Raw genomic sequence first — 17,240 nt, 5'->3', positions numbered from 1 at the left:
CCCTAAAATGGCCTCTTTCCATAAGGACCCCCTTTCTCCTCCCCTACCCTCTGAACCAGACACATGTACATGCCCGTCTCCATTTACTTTCCAAGCCAGTGTTTCTCTGCAGCTGCCAAGCCTCTGGAGGTGGAGCATCTTGGCTCCATCAGAATTTCCTAGGCTGTACCATGGTCTAATCTGTGTTGGCTCTTGGCCACTTCACTCTCTAGGTCTTTTTCTTCTCCCTCTAAACATCACCTACTGTCGCTACTAAAGGAAGTTCTATTTCCTCCTCCTGCCAGCAACTCCAGCAGACAACACTGTCCTTAAGAAATTTTATTTCTGGATTTTCATTCTCCTCAACTGTTACTCTCTTGCTCATTCAACAAAGGTTATTGTATTGTATGTCTCTGGTATGACAGTCCCTATGTCAGGTGAAGAAACATAATAGTTCTAAAAATAAATAGATAAAATCCTAACACAGAGTTCCCGTCCTGGCTCAGCAGAAACAAATCTTATTGGTATCCATGAAGATTCAGGTTAGATCCCTGGCCTCACTCAGTGGATTAAGGATCTGGCTATTTCCATGAGCTGTGGTGTAGGTGGCAGATGTGGCTCAGATCCCAAGTTGCTGTGGCTGTGGCATAGGCCGGCAGCTACAGCTACGATTCGACCCCTAGCCTGCAAACCTCCATATGCCACAGATGTGGCCCTAAAAAGACAAAAAAAAGCATTCTAACAGACTACATGCAATCACCATCCGGTCCATCCCAACAGCATTCTATAGAGCAACCATTAGGTATGAGGAAGGCAGCAGAACAGATGCTGGGAAAGAAGATAGGAGTGTATAAAACCACATGTTCTCTGCCCTCAAGATCCCAAGTGAAGACATTACAATGCAGCCAAGTGTACTTTCTTAAACCACACCATGTCCAGTAGAATAACCAGAGGTAATATTTCCTCTCCTTGTCAACCTCATGATTTTTCTCTTCTTTCTCCTTCTTTATCCCTACCAAAACACCCGTAGGCACACTTCTCAGCCCTTCATTGAATTTTGATGATAAGAACTCAAAGGCTCAGACAGTTCCAAAAGCATAGCAACCTGCACAATTTATGTTCTCAGTAAACGTTAACTAATAGCAGGAAAAATTAAAAAGTGATTTATAAGGAGACATGTCAAGTGAATATTATTAAGATGCCCCGGTTTGCAATGAGTCTTTTGGAGTGAACAGAGCTATTCTAAAGGAAAATTCATTTTCTTGCATCACTGCAATAGCAGCTCCTAACTGTTTTTGCTGATCTTTCTCCTTCCTCCCAAATGTGCTGCAGCACTGGCATGAGTTACCTTTCCTAAGTATTATTTTAAATACAGATCTGATCAAGTCAGCTCCCTTGCTCAGTGATTGCAAAGCGAAGTCTACCATCCATACCGGATCCCTAGGGCTCTTCCCAGTGTGGCTTCCACTGGCCTTCCCCACTCACCATGTCTCCCTCTACACTTGCAGGGGACAGTCCAGCCAAACTGGCCTCTGCATTGCTCTCCTAATCCAGCCTCAGTACTTGTGTTCAGACTACTTTTTCTTCCCAATTTGCTCTTTCCACCTTCTCACTTTTGAAATATTTTAAAAAATGGTCCTGCTACTTGGAATCAATTTCTCATCCCCCGAGTTCCCATAGCCATGCTGTTCCCAAACCATGCCCCACAAAAGGAGTGATATACCAGTTATCTCAGACCCCCACAAAGCTTTCCATGGTGTGTTTGACATGGAAAATGATACTTCCTACTTAACTACTGAAAATTTCATCAAACTTTCAAAAAATGAGCAATTACAAAATCACACCATGGTTAAAAATTTTGGATTGCTGTTCTTAAGAACTAATAGTGTTTCTCTCCACAGATGAGTCTTTCAATATTGGATTGAAATTTGAGATTGCATTTGAAGTCCGTCCCAGAAGCAGTTCTGGAATCTTTGTTCATGGCCACAGTGTCAACGGGGAGTACCTAAATGTTCACATGAAAAATGGGCAGGTAGTGTGTTAGAAATTACTTTGTCTGTTTCCTATGATCTTGGATTCTAGACCCGGAGCAGGTTTATTTCACAGAATTATTTCTTTTTTCTTTCTTTTTTTCTGCTTTTTAGGGCCGCACCTGCAGCATATGGAGGTTCCCAGGCTAGGGGAAAAATTGGAGCTACAGATGCTGGCCTACACCACAACCACAGCCACACCAGATCCAAACCACATTCACAACCTACACCACGGCTCACGGCAACGCTGGATCCTTAACCTACTGAGCAAGGCCAGGGATCAAACCCTCATCCTCATGGTTTCTAGTCAGATTCATTTCTGTTACACCATGGTGGGAACTCCAGTTTCACAGAATTATTTCATCAAACTTTCCTAACGGGGGGAGGGGGAACAAAAATGTTATAAGGAAGCTATACATTAAATTTAAATGCAGATAATATTTGGATTCAGATTCATATGCTGGAAATTGACTTGATTAGAGCAGGGAGCCAAGAAAATATGGCAAAGCTTAAAAAAAGGTTACTAATAATTAAAGGATTTCAACAAAAGAATTGGAAGAGAACTTTTAGAAGTGGAAGCAGCAAACATATTCAGCTCTCAAAACCAGTAAATACTAAAACATCTATCTTCCTGTCTATAATGTGTATACCAGATGTGTATATGTATATAATATGAATATTGTATAGTAATTATATTGTATATGCTTTATGTAATGTATATAATAACATACACATACATATTTTCAACTGCTAAAAATTTAAAAATTCTAATTAAATATTACTTTCATCCTTAAATAATATTACTAAAAAACATTCATGAAAGTATTCAAATAAATGTGAAGGAAAAAATAACATTTTCAATGAAGTCACTAACTTAATATAACTATTTTTATTTGAGTTCCAGTATATTCTATTAAACCATGTAAGAATAAAACAAACCCCTATACTATGTTTACTGTGTATCAGAAACTATTCTAAATGCTTTATGAGTTGATCCATATAAAGTTGCTCCTCAAAGTAGGTATTATAATTTTCACTTTTATTTACAAACGAGAAAATAGGGCACAGAGTGAGTAAGTGGGGGCCCTGGGATATGAGCCCAGGCAGACTGGTTCCAGAGTCCATGTTTTTCATCAGTACTTGAACCTGCTTGGTATGATACATTCCATCTTTAAGATGAAAGAAATTCATTCCTTTATCTTACTGTTCCTCTGCCCCCTCCTCTTTCTTGTGTCATTATTTCATTCTCTCTCTGAGAAATAGTTTAAACTTTCTAGGAGCTCCCACTGTGGCACAACAGGATCGTCAGTGTCTTGGAAGCGCTGGGGCAGAGGTTTGATCCCCGGCCCAGCACAGTGGGTTAAAGATCCGGCATTACCACAGCTGTGGCTTAGGTTGAGACCATAGCTTGGATCTGATCCATGTCCTGGGAGCTCGATATGATACGCGTGGGGTAGCCGAAAATGAAAAAACACAAACACTTTGGATAGCCTACTCAAGAGTGACCCCTTGTGTTCAAATTGCAAAGCTAATCATGTCTGGATGTTAAAGTACTGCTTCCTTGTGGTGATTTTAAGAAATTTTGTTTTATCACAATGAGGAGAAATGAAATGAAATTCTGTAATGTGCTCTGTCTTTTGCAGGTCATAGTGAAAGTCAACAATGGCATCAGAGACTTTTCCACTTCAGTGGCACCCAAGCAAAGTCTCTGTGATGGCCGTTGGCACAGAATTACAGGTGAGAAAAGCTGAGTGTGAGTGTCCTGGGTTTCATTTATAGTCAGCCCTCACACCCACCTTTGGAATGATGGCTTGGCATAACTTAAACTGTACCTTATATGACAGAATAGGTGATAGATGACAGTCTAAAAGTGGTCAAGAAAAGCATATCAAATGTTACTGTACTAAAATGTGTATGTTAAATCTACATGTGATTTGAAAATATCAGTGCTGCCAAAATAGTCTTAGGGAGTTGTTTGAATAATGCATAGCTTATGGAGCAAAAAAATGTAGCAGAAAGACTCTCCTAAATATTCTCCCTTTCAAAGGAAAATGTTACAGTGATTGTTTGGTTAACATTGAGTTTACAATGATTAGAAGAAAGTGTGGGATTTATTCTGGAATAAATAAAAGCCATTTCTATAATAAATCATTCCCTTTCATGTGAAAATTAATCACTCCAGTGCCACTTATGACACTCTTTTCCCTGTATTTCAGTTATTAGAGATTCAAATGTGGTTCAGTTGGATGTAGACTCTGAAGTGAACCACGTGGTTGGACCTCTGAATCCAAAACCAGTTGATCACAGGGAGCCTGTGTTTGTTGGAGGTGTTCCAGGTAAGAGTTACCATAAGTGACAAGTTTCCCCCAAAGAAACAGTAAGTTCTCATAATTGTTATTATAGTATTAAGAACTTAGCTATATGTTTTCATAATTCACCTAATAACTCAAAGGATTTTACACACAATGTCCTTTCATAGGAAAAAGTATACTGACAATTGTTAAAACTTATCCAAGAATCAAAACAAAGTAACACATAAGAACTATACCCCAGCATTCTGACCAGTAGAAACTACTCTCCCTGTGCCATATATGCTTAATTTTTTCTCTTTTCCCTTTATATGCCCTCCTCACATACCCACAGTGAAACATCTGCTCTATTTTATCTCTAACACAAAGAAAACTTATTTACCAATACTGCTCTAGGATCTGAGAACCTTGGAGGACTGAAAGATTGCTAATAATTGTTCTCCTTCCATCCTAAGAGAGAATACACAGTTCTTTCCATCCAGGACCAATCTGAAGTGTGAAAACAGCTGCAGACCATAAGTTCTGTTGTTCTTAGGTAGTGACATTCCCTAAGAGAGGATCCCAGCTGCAGTTCTATAAACATCATCAGTAACATCACTGTTGTCATCTGCCAAGAATGGTGTATAATTCAGGATGGTGACAGGACACTTCTGGACTCCCCACAATTTGTTTAAACCTCTGAAGCAGGGACCATGACCTTATGTTGAAAGTGTTTGTTTCACACACTTCATTAACTTGGAAAAACTGAATAATAAAGCTAGCAGGAAGGAAAATCAAGCTTGTACATCTGGAATTCAGTGGAGATTTTAAGGAAAGACTTACCATGGTTTTTCCTTGCCTCCTAACTAGACCATTTTAGACTGACCCACGTAAACACAAATAATGCTTTAATTAAGAGAGTGAGAGAGTTTAAGCATCTGTCCACTCTTGGATACCTGCAAAATAGTAAAAAACCAAGCACCACTCTGCTTTGTAATGTGAATTTTTCAAACTCAAGTATAGACAGTAACAGTCACACTTATGAAATATTTGTGACTCTCAGAAAGCAGCCCTTCCTCTCCTTTCCTTCCACTCTCCACCTGCACCTCCATTCCTCAGTCGTCTCCTGCCCTTGGCTTCAGTTCTGGACTTGGTGCAGGTACAGTGTGGAAGGTATGCCTCATCACTTCTTCCATTTTTGCACATTGCTTTCTTCCTGGAAATCACGACTGAGTTTAAAATATGTACAGGTTCTCAGGGGCCTGCAGGATCAAATTCAGCCTAGCATACATGGTCCTGATCTTCTGGCCCCTCCTTACCCCTGCCTCTAAGGTAACCCCCCTCCTCCGGCCCCGGCCCTGAACCTTCTGGGACTTGCAGTTCTCTGAATATTCGATGATGGTCTCTTTGTTCCAGGCCTTTACACAAGTGCACAGGGCCTCAGTTTCTGGAAAATGTTTTTCTTTCTTCTCTCCCTCCCTGTACCTTTTCAAGGAACAGCTTGTCCCACTCCTCCCCCAACTTTACTCCTATTGACCAAGTTCAGGATCCAGCTCAGACTTCTTACAGCCCCTGTCACACAGGATGTACTATGCATACCAGTTTTGTAGCACATCCCACAGAATATCGTGGAAGCTAAATAGTTCCCTTGCTCCCGGAGATGGACAAAATCAGCATGGCCTCCCTCAAGGAAGTTACAGTATTTGTTCTTTACTTTGCACCCAAAGTGCTTACTATACCGTTTAAACAAATATTTGTCTGTCTCATTTGTGTTTGTTTTCAGAGCCTTATCCCACTATTACACACACTGCCATCATCTCTCACTATAGGAACTGCTAAGCTCCACAGCCTGGGTGGGCAAGATATAACTGAAGCCAACTGCCTGAAACATATAATGAATAGCAAATTTTAGCTAATGAGCCAGCACACTTGAACTAGCAAAGCCAGGGGGCACCTACCCCCCAGCCCACTACACCACTGCAGCTTTTAAATTCCACCTAGAAATCATGCCAGCAAGCCTAAAACAAAAGCAATTATAAGTTAAGCTAAATGTAATTAATCACATCGTTTTGAGCTGTTCAAGATTAATTCTACTAAAATCACATCAGAAAGTGGGGCTTAAAAAAGAATAACTAAAGGCAATTAGGCATAAATTAAACCCCTATATGCACTGAAATCTCTTGGAATCCCAACCAGACAGAACCCTGGTTAACACATTTCTATGAATAAAAAGTTAATACACTAAAATTCAATGAACTATATGACAAAACACAACTTTACTATATGGCATTTAAAAATCAAAATTAGAATTTTTTGAGTTAATGACCCTTCATTCCTCTACTGAAAATCCTGTATTATCCTGTATGTAGTCAAGCTTTCAACCTGAGGAATGTTTGCTCTGAAAATCATGTGTTGATTTTATTGTTAATCAATTACTTAGGATTCTGGGGCACTTTATTGTCACTACCTACAATAAATTTTGAGGTGAATTATGCAGTCCATAATTTCTATATGAACTATTTCCTCTAGAATTAATCTACCCCATGAACCAAAGGGTGGTAAGCATGGGCAGGATCAAAATCCATGTTCTAAAACTAGTATCCAAGATGAACAGAAGAAATAGATGTTACTACCCCTTATATTTTCTCCTGTTCGCTCATCTTAATTCTGATGATGAAGTATACTGAACGGGCTCAAATAATATATACAGCATACTAATCTAGAGACAAAGGGAATTGATCTCTTAGACCTCTTCCAAAACTAAAATTTGACAATTATCATTCTGACTATGAAATGCCATTTCCATAATTTATTTTCAGTACAAAGCTTCTGCATATTCTTAATCTACATTGCTGAGAAAACTTACTACGGCTGCTAGATGGTATTTAATTTTCTGTCCTGTTATATGTTCCTTCCTGTGTTACTAATTTCTAAGTGTTTTCCATCTTTTATCTACTACTGCTCACATAGCTGTTTTGTACATAATAAGCTTTGACTAAATGGATTTTAATTTCATGATATTTCTAAGCTTTCTAAATTGCTTTAATTATATTACTTCTATCATCTCAACACATTTAATTGTGTCTGTACAATTAATAAGCATAAGACTTCGTCTAGATCTTTAATTAAGATAAGGGAAGAAAGTTCCCCTGGCATACCCCAGGGCACCTGTACCCACACAAAGACTAGGCTATTTATCATTATCATATTTATAGTTCTTAAGCCCTGAGCTCAGAAAAATTAAAATTTAGTTTATTTGAATTCATTATTTTCTCATTATATTTTATGAGCTTGGCAAAAATGTGGAGGATTAAGGATGAAGGGTAATGATACAAATTAAACAGAAACATTAACTAAGTACAAGAGTGTTGAAGCTAAAATTTCTTTCCACTTTCTGAGTAAATCACACAAAATAAGTGAGGCCTGGGTGAAATTAACTCTGAAAAGCATAGATATATTCCCAAAATTCACTGCTGAGGCTGTACATGTAAGCTGTAAATTTTAGTGGTAAATATACAGTTGAATTATATCCAGAAATTTGATCACAGAAAACATGGCAAAACTTCAAAATTACCATATGTTTAAAATTAACCGTATGTTATTACTTCAAAAGCAGATAATATTTCAAGGAAATTGATAAATTTGACAGGTAAGTCATCTTGATAATGTGAGCAGGTATGATGTATGTTTTTGCCACAAAGTAATATTTGGTTTTGGAATGCCTTAGCTGCAATCTTTGTGTCCATTTCTTTTTTCAGAGTCTCTGTTGACACCACGCTTGGCCCCTGGCAGACCCTTCACAGGCTGCATCCGTCACTTTGTGATTGATGGGCGCCCAGTGAGCTTCAGTAAAGCAGCCCTCGTCAGTGGTGCCGTGAGCATCAACTCCTGTCCGGCAGCCTGACACAGCAGAGCTCCCCAAGTACAAAGTTCTTCAGAGCACTGAAAGAAACAAAGCCAGCCAGGAGAGGGGACTCTTCCTCTCAGTGGAAGCTTTCATCTAGTTGAGCAGGACTTAAATGAATCATCAGGGACTGGATGTTTATAATTTCTTATTCGGATTCTTACTTTGGATCCAAAATGTCTGCCATGGACAACAATCAAAGGAGTGTTAAACTTTCCTGCCTTGTATTATTTCTTGCTGGTGAAATTACTGTTCCTGTTTCTAATAAAATAGAAAGGATTCTAAATAAACACTGGTACACATTTTTAAAGTGTGGCTAGAGTCTCAGATTCATCTTTCATTTAGGGAAAATAACGTTGAATCTGTACCAAAATACTTTTGGTATGCTTTCTTTATCCTGAAAAGATTTACTAATTTTCATAAAATCTAAAATTAGATGATAGAGTTGCTTTTAGCACTTTTGTTTGGTCTGTCAGTATAGCAAGAATATTTTAGGTTTATCAAGGTTTAATAAAGCAAATTTCTAACAAATTATCAAAAAATAGTAATACGTTTCTAGATAAGAAAAAAAGAATGCCTCAATCAAATAAATGCCTACTTTTTTTTTCCTTACCTCCTTAAAAGAAAAATAAAGTTGTATCTGAGGGAAGGTTCTTGTAGGATACTGTTACTGTGTGTTCTGTAGGAATCATGGAGGACATTATAGCAAAAAGCATAAGACAAAATCATACAATTCAACTTAAAAGTTCTTTTGTTAAAAGTTTTTTCCCATGTACCTGCAAAATAACTAGTATTATTTCTAAAATGTTACAATCATTTCTTAGGTATTTATATTAATAAAGTCTAGAAAAGGAAAAAACAAGCTTGATGGCTGGTAGAATATTACAATATAGAGAGTGAAAAAAAAAGAATTATATTTGAAAAGATAATCTACATTGACAAAATGTGAGAAAATATGCCCTCATAACAGGTTTGACGGTATTGTAAGAGGAATAACTTTGGAGTAAGGGAAGGGAGTATAACATATTTTGAGGAATTACTAAGGGACTAAAATAATCTCTTACATATATATGCTATTATTTACATTCCCCTGTTGCCCTCATGTCTCAGGTTCATTAATGATGATGATGATAGATGAAAATAGCTAACGTCTATTCAAAGAAGACTTTCTAAGAGCCTGCCTCCACAATTAACTAAATTAATTTCATTTGATCATCACGCTGATCCTTTGAGGTAGCATTTGTACATGAGAAACCTGAGATTTAGAAAAGTTAAATAACTTGCCGGCTGTCATTCAGCTAGACTGGGGAGCCAGAATTGGAAATAAGGCTGCCTGCCTCCAGAGGCAGCATGACTGTCCCTTTGCTTCTTGCCTCCAGAGGACAGTCAGGCTAGTTCTCAGCTGGTCTCTACAGCTGGAGTCAAAATCTCAACTGCCTGTAGAGTCAGGCATCATAAAGGACCAGTGTTGGTGGGGACTGACAGAAAATCAAAAGGGCACTTGCCATGGCTCATCTAGAAAGGCAGCAGGTACTTAGCCAGTTATTACAGGCTAGAACACAAGTCTTGAAGGGCCAACATTTCCAAAAGAAGCTGGAACCATGAAGTTTGAGGGGTTTGAAATGGCCTGATTTTTCGGTTAGTAACTATTTAAAATTAAAACAGCAGTAGTCACAACAGCAAGATACTGAGCTGACCAAACAAAACCTTCTGAGAGGCTTATGTGGCCTTGGGGCTAAAGTCTGAATCCAATGGTCTAGGGCCTTAACCAGTACAGACTGAACCAATGCTTAAAACATACTAAGCCTTCAAAGTTTGCCCTCCATCGGACCCAAGCAGGGCAGTAGTTCTAAAACAGCCTACCATTTTCTTTTCCAAAAGACTCTTGGGACATCCTAGAGTGCCATTCTATCCCTTCATTCCTAGCAGTGACCCCAAGTAAACTAAACCAGCCATGCTACAGACCTGGCTGCACCTCCAGTAGCTCCAAACAGGGGTGTACACAGACTCATATATATGCAGACTAAAACCACAAAAATTCGTCTCCCTTCTCTACAATTTACGAGGCTACTTTTTTGCAGAGTTAGTATTTCTATTGACCTATATTTGCTGACCCTCTCAACAATGACCTTCTAAAATAGCTTCAGTTCTTAGAAAGAACCCCGTCTTCTCTCAACTTCTAAGGAGAAAGTAGTAGGATGTCTTTTCTTTGAGTTAAACCTAGTATATCAGAACTTCATATACAGAAATATGCATTAAGTGTTCAAAGTAACTTGGACCAGTTGTCATTCATGGCCCCTGGAAGTTCAGGGCCCCTGCAAAATGAAGAGGCCTCCCTTAGCCCTAGTTTGAAGGAGCAGCCCTATTTGGACCTTGTCCCACTTCCATCCTCTCAGGGCCACAGCTGAATGGGTGAGGGCACCATTCTGCAGCTTCCCAGTGAAGCAACATCCTATCATCTGCTTGTATTGAAAAGATGAGTTCCAAAAATTGAAAATTTTATCTTGAAATTGTGACTTGGAAAACACAAAAAGAGTCAAGCACGTAGCAACAGAAGCTGAAGCCAAAATGATGTTATCAGGAAGTATGGTTTTAAGTGTTTACCATACACGTTTATAGATACACACTTCCCATTCTGTAAGCCTAGGATAATATCTCTATCTACCTACCCTTTGTGCAATAAGAACCACCTCAATTCTCAGCGTACACTTTGTAAGGGGGCATCTCAGAAGACACTGGGGTATTTCTGTTCCCTGGGCCATTTTCTTGTATGTAACATGGTAGAATAGGGTGTCAAGTCTTTTGAATAGGGTCTTTTCTTACTTTAATGGTGACTACAGCCTATAAACTAGGACCATAAAGCAGTAAATACACATTTTAGTGTCACCAAACTGTGAGGTGTGGAGCCAATCCCTTCTCTTTCAGAACTGGCTCAGAAGCCACTTCAGTATAACCACCAATGTGAAGCCACAAATGCCCCCAACACACCATAAACACATCACACAGTCTATATAAAGAAAGGCCACAGAAGTGGTACTGTCCAGAATGTAAGCTTCAGGAATTTTTGCCTGTTATCCACTGATATAAGAGTCCAGAACCGTGCCTGACACGTAGCTATATGCTAAGTAAATATTCATCGAGTGAATTTCAGGGGAGCAAAGTTTCCATAGAAGTTGCCCCTCGTCTCGCCTCCCAAGGCCATCACTTAAAAAGTGCCTGACAATCTTCCGAAAGGAAAAAGTGATAGTGACTTCTCCACTTGGGTTCCTGAGCTTCTGGAATCTCTGATTTGCCTGAAGATATGGAAAGGAGATGGGGGAAATGGCATAGCCCATCAGAGGGACGAAAGGCATCCCCTCAAGTCTTTGGTAACCTTTCAAGTCCTGAAGTAAGGGGAAAGGTTGGCTACCATTGATGAGGCCACTGAATTTATAATTCGTAACGCCAGACGATACTGTTCCCAGAGGACACTGCTAGGGGGCAGGAAGGGGTAGGCAGAGTGTAAACGAGTTTTAGGGGTGAAAACCTGATGATCTGCTAAATCATACAACAGAGAGGCACACACACAAGAGGAATGTAACATGACATGGCCAGCCAAAAAAGCAACTGATTCCCCCAAGGAAGGAAGGGCAGTGATGACGGCTGGTCAGCATTGAGTCCCTCACCAGTCCAGCCAGTTTATAGACTTTGAGCCCAATCAGCAACCTCGGAGAACCTGTTTTCAAATGTTTTCTAGAGATGGATGATTCATGAGATGATGTCAACCTGAATGAAGGTTATGAAAGCATGATGCCATGGGGTTGCCGTAAGACCTGTTTATACTATTCCCTTCACAGAAAGCACCTGCCTAGTAAGGGATGTGGAAGGTATTTACTCAAGGTAGAAGCCTTAGAAGACTAAAGAATTGATACCAGTGAAAAATCTGTTTATCCTTTTAGTGGTTAAGATTTGTAGTGATATACCCATTCTCATTCCTGATATCAGTAATCTGTGTCTATTTGCCTCGTAATTCTACCTAGAGGGTATCAATTTTACTGATCTTATCAAAGAGCCAGATTATGGCTTCATTAATTATTCTCTATTATTTATCTGATTTTTATTTCCTTGATTATTAACCTTATTTCTGCTTATTCTGGGTTTAGTTTGCTCACCTTTTCTGCTTTCTTAAGGTAAAAGCTTAGATAATTAACTTGAGACATTTCTTCTTTTCTAATGAAAGAATTTAATACTTTAATTCTAAGTACTACTTCAGTTGCACCCCATGCATTTCATGTGTTGTTTTTTCACTTTCACTCAGTTCAAAATACGTTCTCATTTCTGCTATCATTTCCTCTTTTATTCATGCGTTATTCGAAAGTATATCATTTAGTATCCCAATATTTGGAGAGTCTCCAGACATTTTTGTTATTGATTTCTAATTTAATTCTGTTGTGGAACATACTTTGCATACTCTTCATACTTTGTTTTGTTGCCTACATCATGGTCTATTCTTGGTAAATTTTCCATGCTTGAAAAGAATGAATAGTCTTCTGCTTTACTGTTGTTCTTCTACTGGCTGTTGAAAGAGGTTGAACTATAAATGTGGAGTTGTTATTTTCATCAGTATTTGATTCATGTGCTTTGAAGCTCTGCGTAACTTTTAAGATTGTATGACCCCTTTATCATCATGAAATGGCCCTCTTTATCCCTGCTAGTATTCCTTGCTCTAAAATCTTGCCCGTTTTTAACATAGCTGTTCCAACTTTCTTCTGATTAATGTTTACATGGGCGATCTATGCTTATTCTTTTATACTTTTATCTGTCTCTTAGTTTTTAAAGTAGGTTCATGGAGTGCCTGGATAGCTTAGTCGGCAGAGCATGAGACTCTAAAGTAGGTTCATATAGATAGCATCATCTTTTCTAGCCAGGCTCACAATCTGTCTTCTAATTAAAGTATATGCCTTTTGTAATTGATGCAAATATCAATATGGTTTGGTTTATACCTATTATCTTTCTTCCTCTTTTCCTGCCTTCTTTAGGATTGAGTGATATTTATTCCATTTAATCTCCCCAACTGGTATACTATCCCCCTGTTATTGTTTGCTTTTAGGGATAACTCTATGTTTTTTCTTTTTGGTCTTTTTGTCTTTTGGGGGCCACGCCTGCAGCATATGTAGGTTCCCAGGGTAGAGATCCAACTGGAGCTGTAGCTGCTGGCCTACACTACAGCCACAGCAATGTGGGATCCGAGCTGCGTCTGTAAACTACACCAGAGCTCACAGCAACACTGGATCCTTTAACCACTGAGGGAGGCCAGGGATCGAACCCACATCCTCATGGATGCTAGTCGGGTTCGCTAACCACTGAGCCATGAAGGGAACTCCTAGAGATAACTCTGAAGTTTACAATTACGTATTTACCTCATCACAACCTATTTTCAGATATTATTATGCTATTTCATAGATTGTCTAAGACACTTGAAAAAGTAAACTCATTTTCCTCCTTTTTTGCTATTGTTACCATATATTATACTTTTATATAAATTATTATTATTTTGTTTTAAACATTTATGTTAAATGTTTAAAAATGAGAAAAAGGCTTTTATATTTATCCACATATTTTCTGTTTCTGGTGCTCTTTATTTCTTTGGGCAGATCCAAATTTCTGTCCGGTATTATTTTTTTTCTGCATGAAAAAACTTCATTAAAGATATCTTAATAGTACAAATCTGGTGATGAATTATCTCACCTTTTTTTTTTTTACTGAAAAGTCTTTACTGTTTTTAGTGATATCACTCCATTGCCTTTTTGCCTGTATGTTTTCTGGTTTAAAGTGCCTCTCATTCTTTTGTTGTTGTTGCTCCTCTAAATGACTGTCCTTTGTTGGGTTTTAAGATGTCTTTATCTCTGGTTTTCAGACAATTTAATTACATGGCTTTTTGTTTGTTTTGTTTTGTTTTCTTATTCTCCTTGGGGTGAGTTAAGTGACTTGGACCTTTGAGTTTACAGATGTCATCATATTTGTTAAAAAAAAAAAAAGTAGCCATTATTTCTTCAAGTATTCTTCTTCCTTCTGAGAAGCTATTTACATATATGTTAGACTGTATCATATTGAAATACAAAATTTACGCTCTTTTTCTTCAGTTCCTTTTTCTTCATATTTCATTCTGGATAATTTGTACAGCTCTGTTTTCAAGTTCATTAATCTTTCCTCAGTGTCTAATCAGTTCTTGATCCCATTCAGTGTATTTTTTTTATTACTGATACTGTATTTTTCACCACTGAAAGTTCAATTGAGTCCTTTTTATATTTTCCATTTCTCTTTTCATTATGATTATGCTTTCATCTACTACTTGAACATTTATGACAGCTTGTGTGCTAATGCTATCATCTACCATTCTGAATCACTTTCTTTCTTTCTCTCTCTCGTTCTTTCTTAATGGCTGTACCTGTGGCATATGACATTCCCAGGCCAGGGACTGAATACAAACTGCAACTGCGCAAAATCAGATCCTTTAACCCCCTTCACCAGGGTGGCAGTCAAACCTCTGCACCACTGCAGTGACCCAAGCTGACCCAAGCTGCTACAGTCGGATTCTTTTTTTTTTTTTTTTGTCTTTTGTTGTTGTTGTTGTTGTTGCTATTTCTTGGGCCGCTCCCGCGGCATATGGAGGTTCCCAGGCTAGGGGTTGAATCGGAGCTGTAGCCACCGGCCTACGCCAGAGCAACAGCAACGCGGGATCCCAGCCGCGTCTGCAACCTACACCACAGCTCACGGCAACGCCGGATTGTTAACCCACTGAGCAAGGGCAGGGACCGAACCCGCAACCTCATGGTTCCTAGTCGGATTCGTTAACCACTGCGCCACGACGGGAACTCCCTACAGTCGGATTCTTAACCCACTGCACCACAGTGGGAATTCCTGAATCTATTTCTATGAAGTAATGATTCTCTTGCCTATATGCTGAACTTTCCTTCTTTTTTGCATGCTTGGTATTTTTTTTTTTTTTCCTTTTTATGGCCACACCTAAGGCACATGGAAGTTCCTGGGCTAGGGGTCAAATCAGGGCTGCAGCTGTGGCCACACCACAGCCATGGCAACACCAGCTCTGAGCCACATTTGCAACCTATGCCACAACTTGGGGGAAGCTAGATCCTTAACCCACTGAGCAAGGCCAGGTATAGATCCCGCACCCTCGTGAACACTATGTCGGGTCTAAACCCACTGAGCCATGGCATGAATTCTCTTGCCTCGTAATTTTTTATTAGACACTGATCATTATGAATTTTACATTTTTGGTGCTGAATTTTATGTTCTTTAAATTTTGAGGCTTTCTCCCTACCTTGGATGCAGTTTAGTTACATGGAATCAGACTTTCTTTCATGTCTTGCTCTTAAGCTTTGTTAGAGCAGGTTCAGAGCAACCCTCAGTCTAAAGCGATCTTCCACTCCACACCCACCTTCAATGAGTTATATCTTGCTGAGAACTCTTCTCAATGCTCCATATGTTAAAAGATCCTTCCACATAGTTGAAACACATTATGCCCAGACTTGTATGAGCGCTGAGGAATTTTTCCTTATTCCTTTCCCTTTTCCCATCATTCTTTCCCCAGCTTTGAGCAACTTCCTTTATGGATTTTGTTCCTTTCCTTTAAGGTGTATCAAATTTTTATTTGGCAGATAAATAAGTTACTCACAGATCACCTTGATTCTCTCAAGTCTTATTTTTAAGCTTTGTTAAATCTGCCTTAACTTAGCACTTAGTCTACTGCTAGTTCAGACCTCCTACTAAGACATGACCTTTCTGAGCACTCCACCCAATGCCCTACATCTTCAACAAGGTTTCCCCTTTGTGGATAGTTGGCACTCAAACCTCTCCCAACACTGCATGAGCTCTCAGAATTTTTCCATTTATAATTCCCTGGCAGTTTTTCTTTTCTTAGCACATATGCATCTATGTCCATGTAATTATAAGCTAATAAACCTTTCATTTAAAAAGGCTTATACATACATCTTCAGGAGCAGAAAAATAGACAAGAAACTGAAAGACCTATACCTCATACTGAAGTTAGTCTTTTGGAGGAAAAAAAAAAATGTTGTGGGATGAAAGGTGGCAACCATCAAGAGGAAAAGAAAGCAAGCTGAATTTCTTGGGACTACTGAGAAGAGGAAAAAAAAAAAAAATAGAAGGAGCTGGCCTGGAAGTTCCCATCAGAGCTCAGCAGTAATGAACCCAACTAGTATCCATGAGGACATGGGTTCAGTCCCTGACCTCAATCAGTGGGTTAAGGATCTGGCAGTGCCATGAGCTGTGGTGTAGGTTGCAGATGCAGCTCGGATCCCAAGCTGCTGTGGCTGTGGCATGGGCCAGCAGCTACAGCTTCGATTTGACCCCTAGCCTGGGAACCCCATATGCTATGGGTGGGGCCCTTAAAAAAAAAAAAAAAAAAAAAAGAATTGGCCCAGACCTTAAGTCTAATTGAATACAAAAATCCATCTGAAGTTTCTCGATACCAACTGTAGACAATTTCAAGATGACTGGCTGGGACTTGAGGTATGGTGGGATGATGGGATGTCATTTTTACTGGGAAAATATGGGTTAGAATCAAAGCCTTGACCTCATTATAATAAATTTCACCAATAACCTGAGCTATCATATGACAGCAGTGTATATGTTTTGCAGATTAACCATGGAATAAGAATTTTCTTGGGTCTTGGATATTCTGAAATGCAAAACCCACAGGACTCCATTTTTCACTCAAAATAATCATTCCTGAGCAGAGTATTATCAAAAGATAGAAAGACAGAAACTGGCATAGGGTATCCAAGTAAAAGGATTCAGCTAATTAGCAACCCAAATATAAGCAAAGGAAAACCAGCCCAAACACATTAAGCATTTATAATGGGCCCATCCTGACTGATAATCAAAGTGACTTAAGCTTCATCATGAAATAAAGATATTAACGATCCACTATGAGCAAGATGATCTCTAAGACACTTTCCAATTGTGAAATATTATTCTGTCCTATCTAACAAATATAACTGATGGCTTATCACTACA

At 38.9% G+C, this 17,240-nt stretch overlaps 1 protein-coding gene across 5 annotated transcripts in view; it reads left to right on the top strand.

Moving 5' to 3' along the window:
• Positions 1–8,511, top strand: part of LAMA4 (laminin subunit alpha 4) — a 152,490-nt gene extending 143,979 nt beyond the window's left edge. For all 5 annotated transcript variants that reach the window (XM_084962772.1, XM_084962757.1, XM_084962777.1 and 2 more), the window contains exons 36-39: positions 1,881–2,011; positions 3,653–3,746; positions 4,226–4,345; positions 8,056–8,511. In XM_084962772.1, the coding sequence (XP_084818898.1) occupies positions 1,881–2,011; positions 3,653–3,746; positions 4,226–4,345; positions 8,056–8,201 (491 nt within the window). In that variant the 3' untranslated portion in view covers positions 8,202–8,511. The remainder of the gene's footprint in view (positions 1–1,880; positions 2,012–3,652; positions 3,747–4,225; positions 4,346–8,055) is intronic.
• Positions 8,512–17,240: the final 8,729 nt, after the last annotated feature.

Source organism: Sus scrofa, chromosome 1 (assembly GCF_054392235.1).
Source record: "Sus scrofa isolate SSC_HxYL_T2T_F1_AM1 chromosome 1, Sscrofa_HxYL_maternal_Yorkshire_Landrace_v2.0, whole genome shotgun sequence".
Lineage (NCBI taxonomy): Eukaryota > Metazoa > Chordata > Mammalia > Artiodactyla > Suidae > Sus > Sus scrofa.
This window is presented reverse-complemented; position numbering and strand designations above follow the sequence as displayed.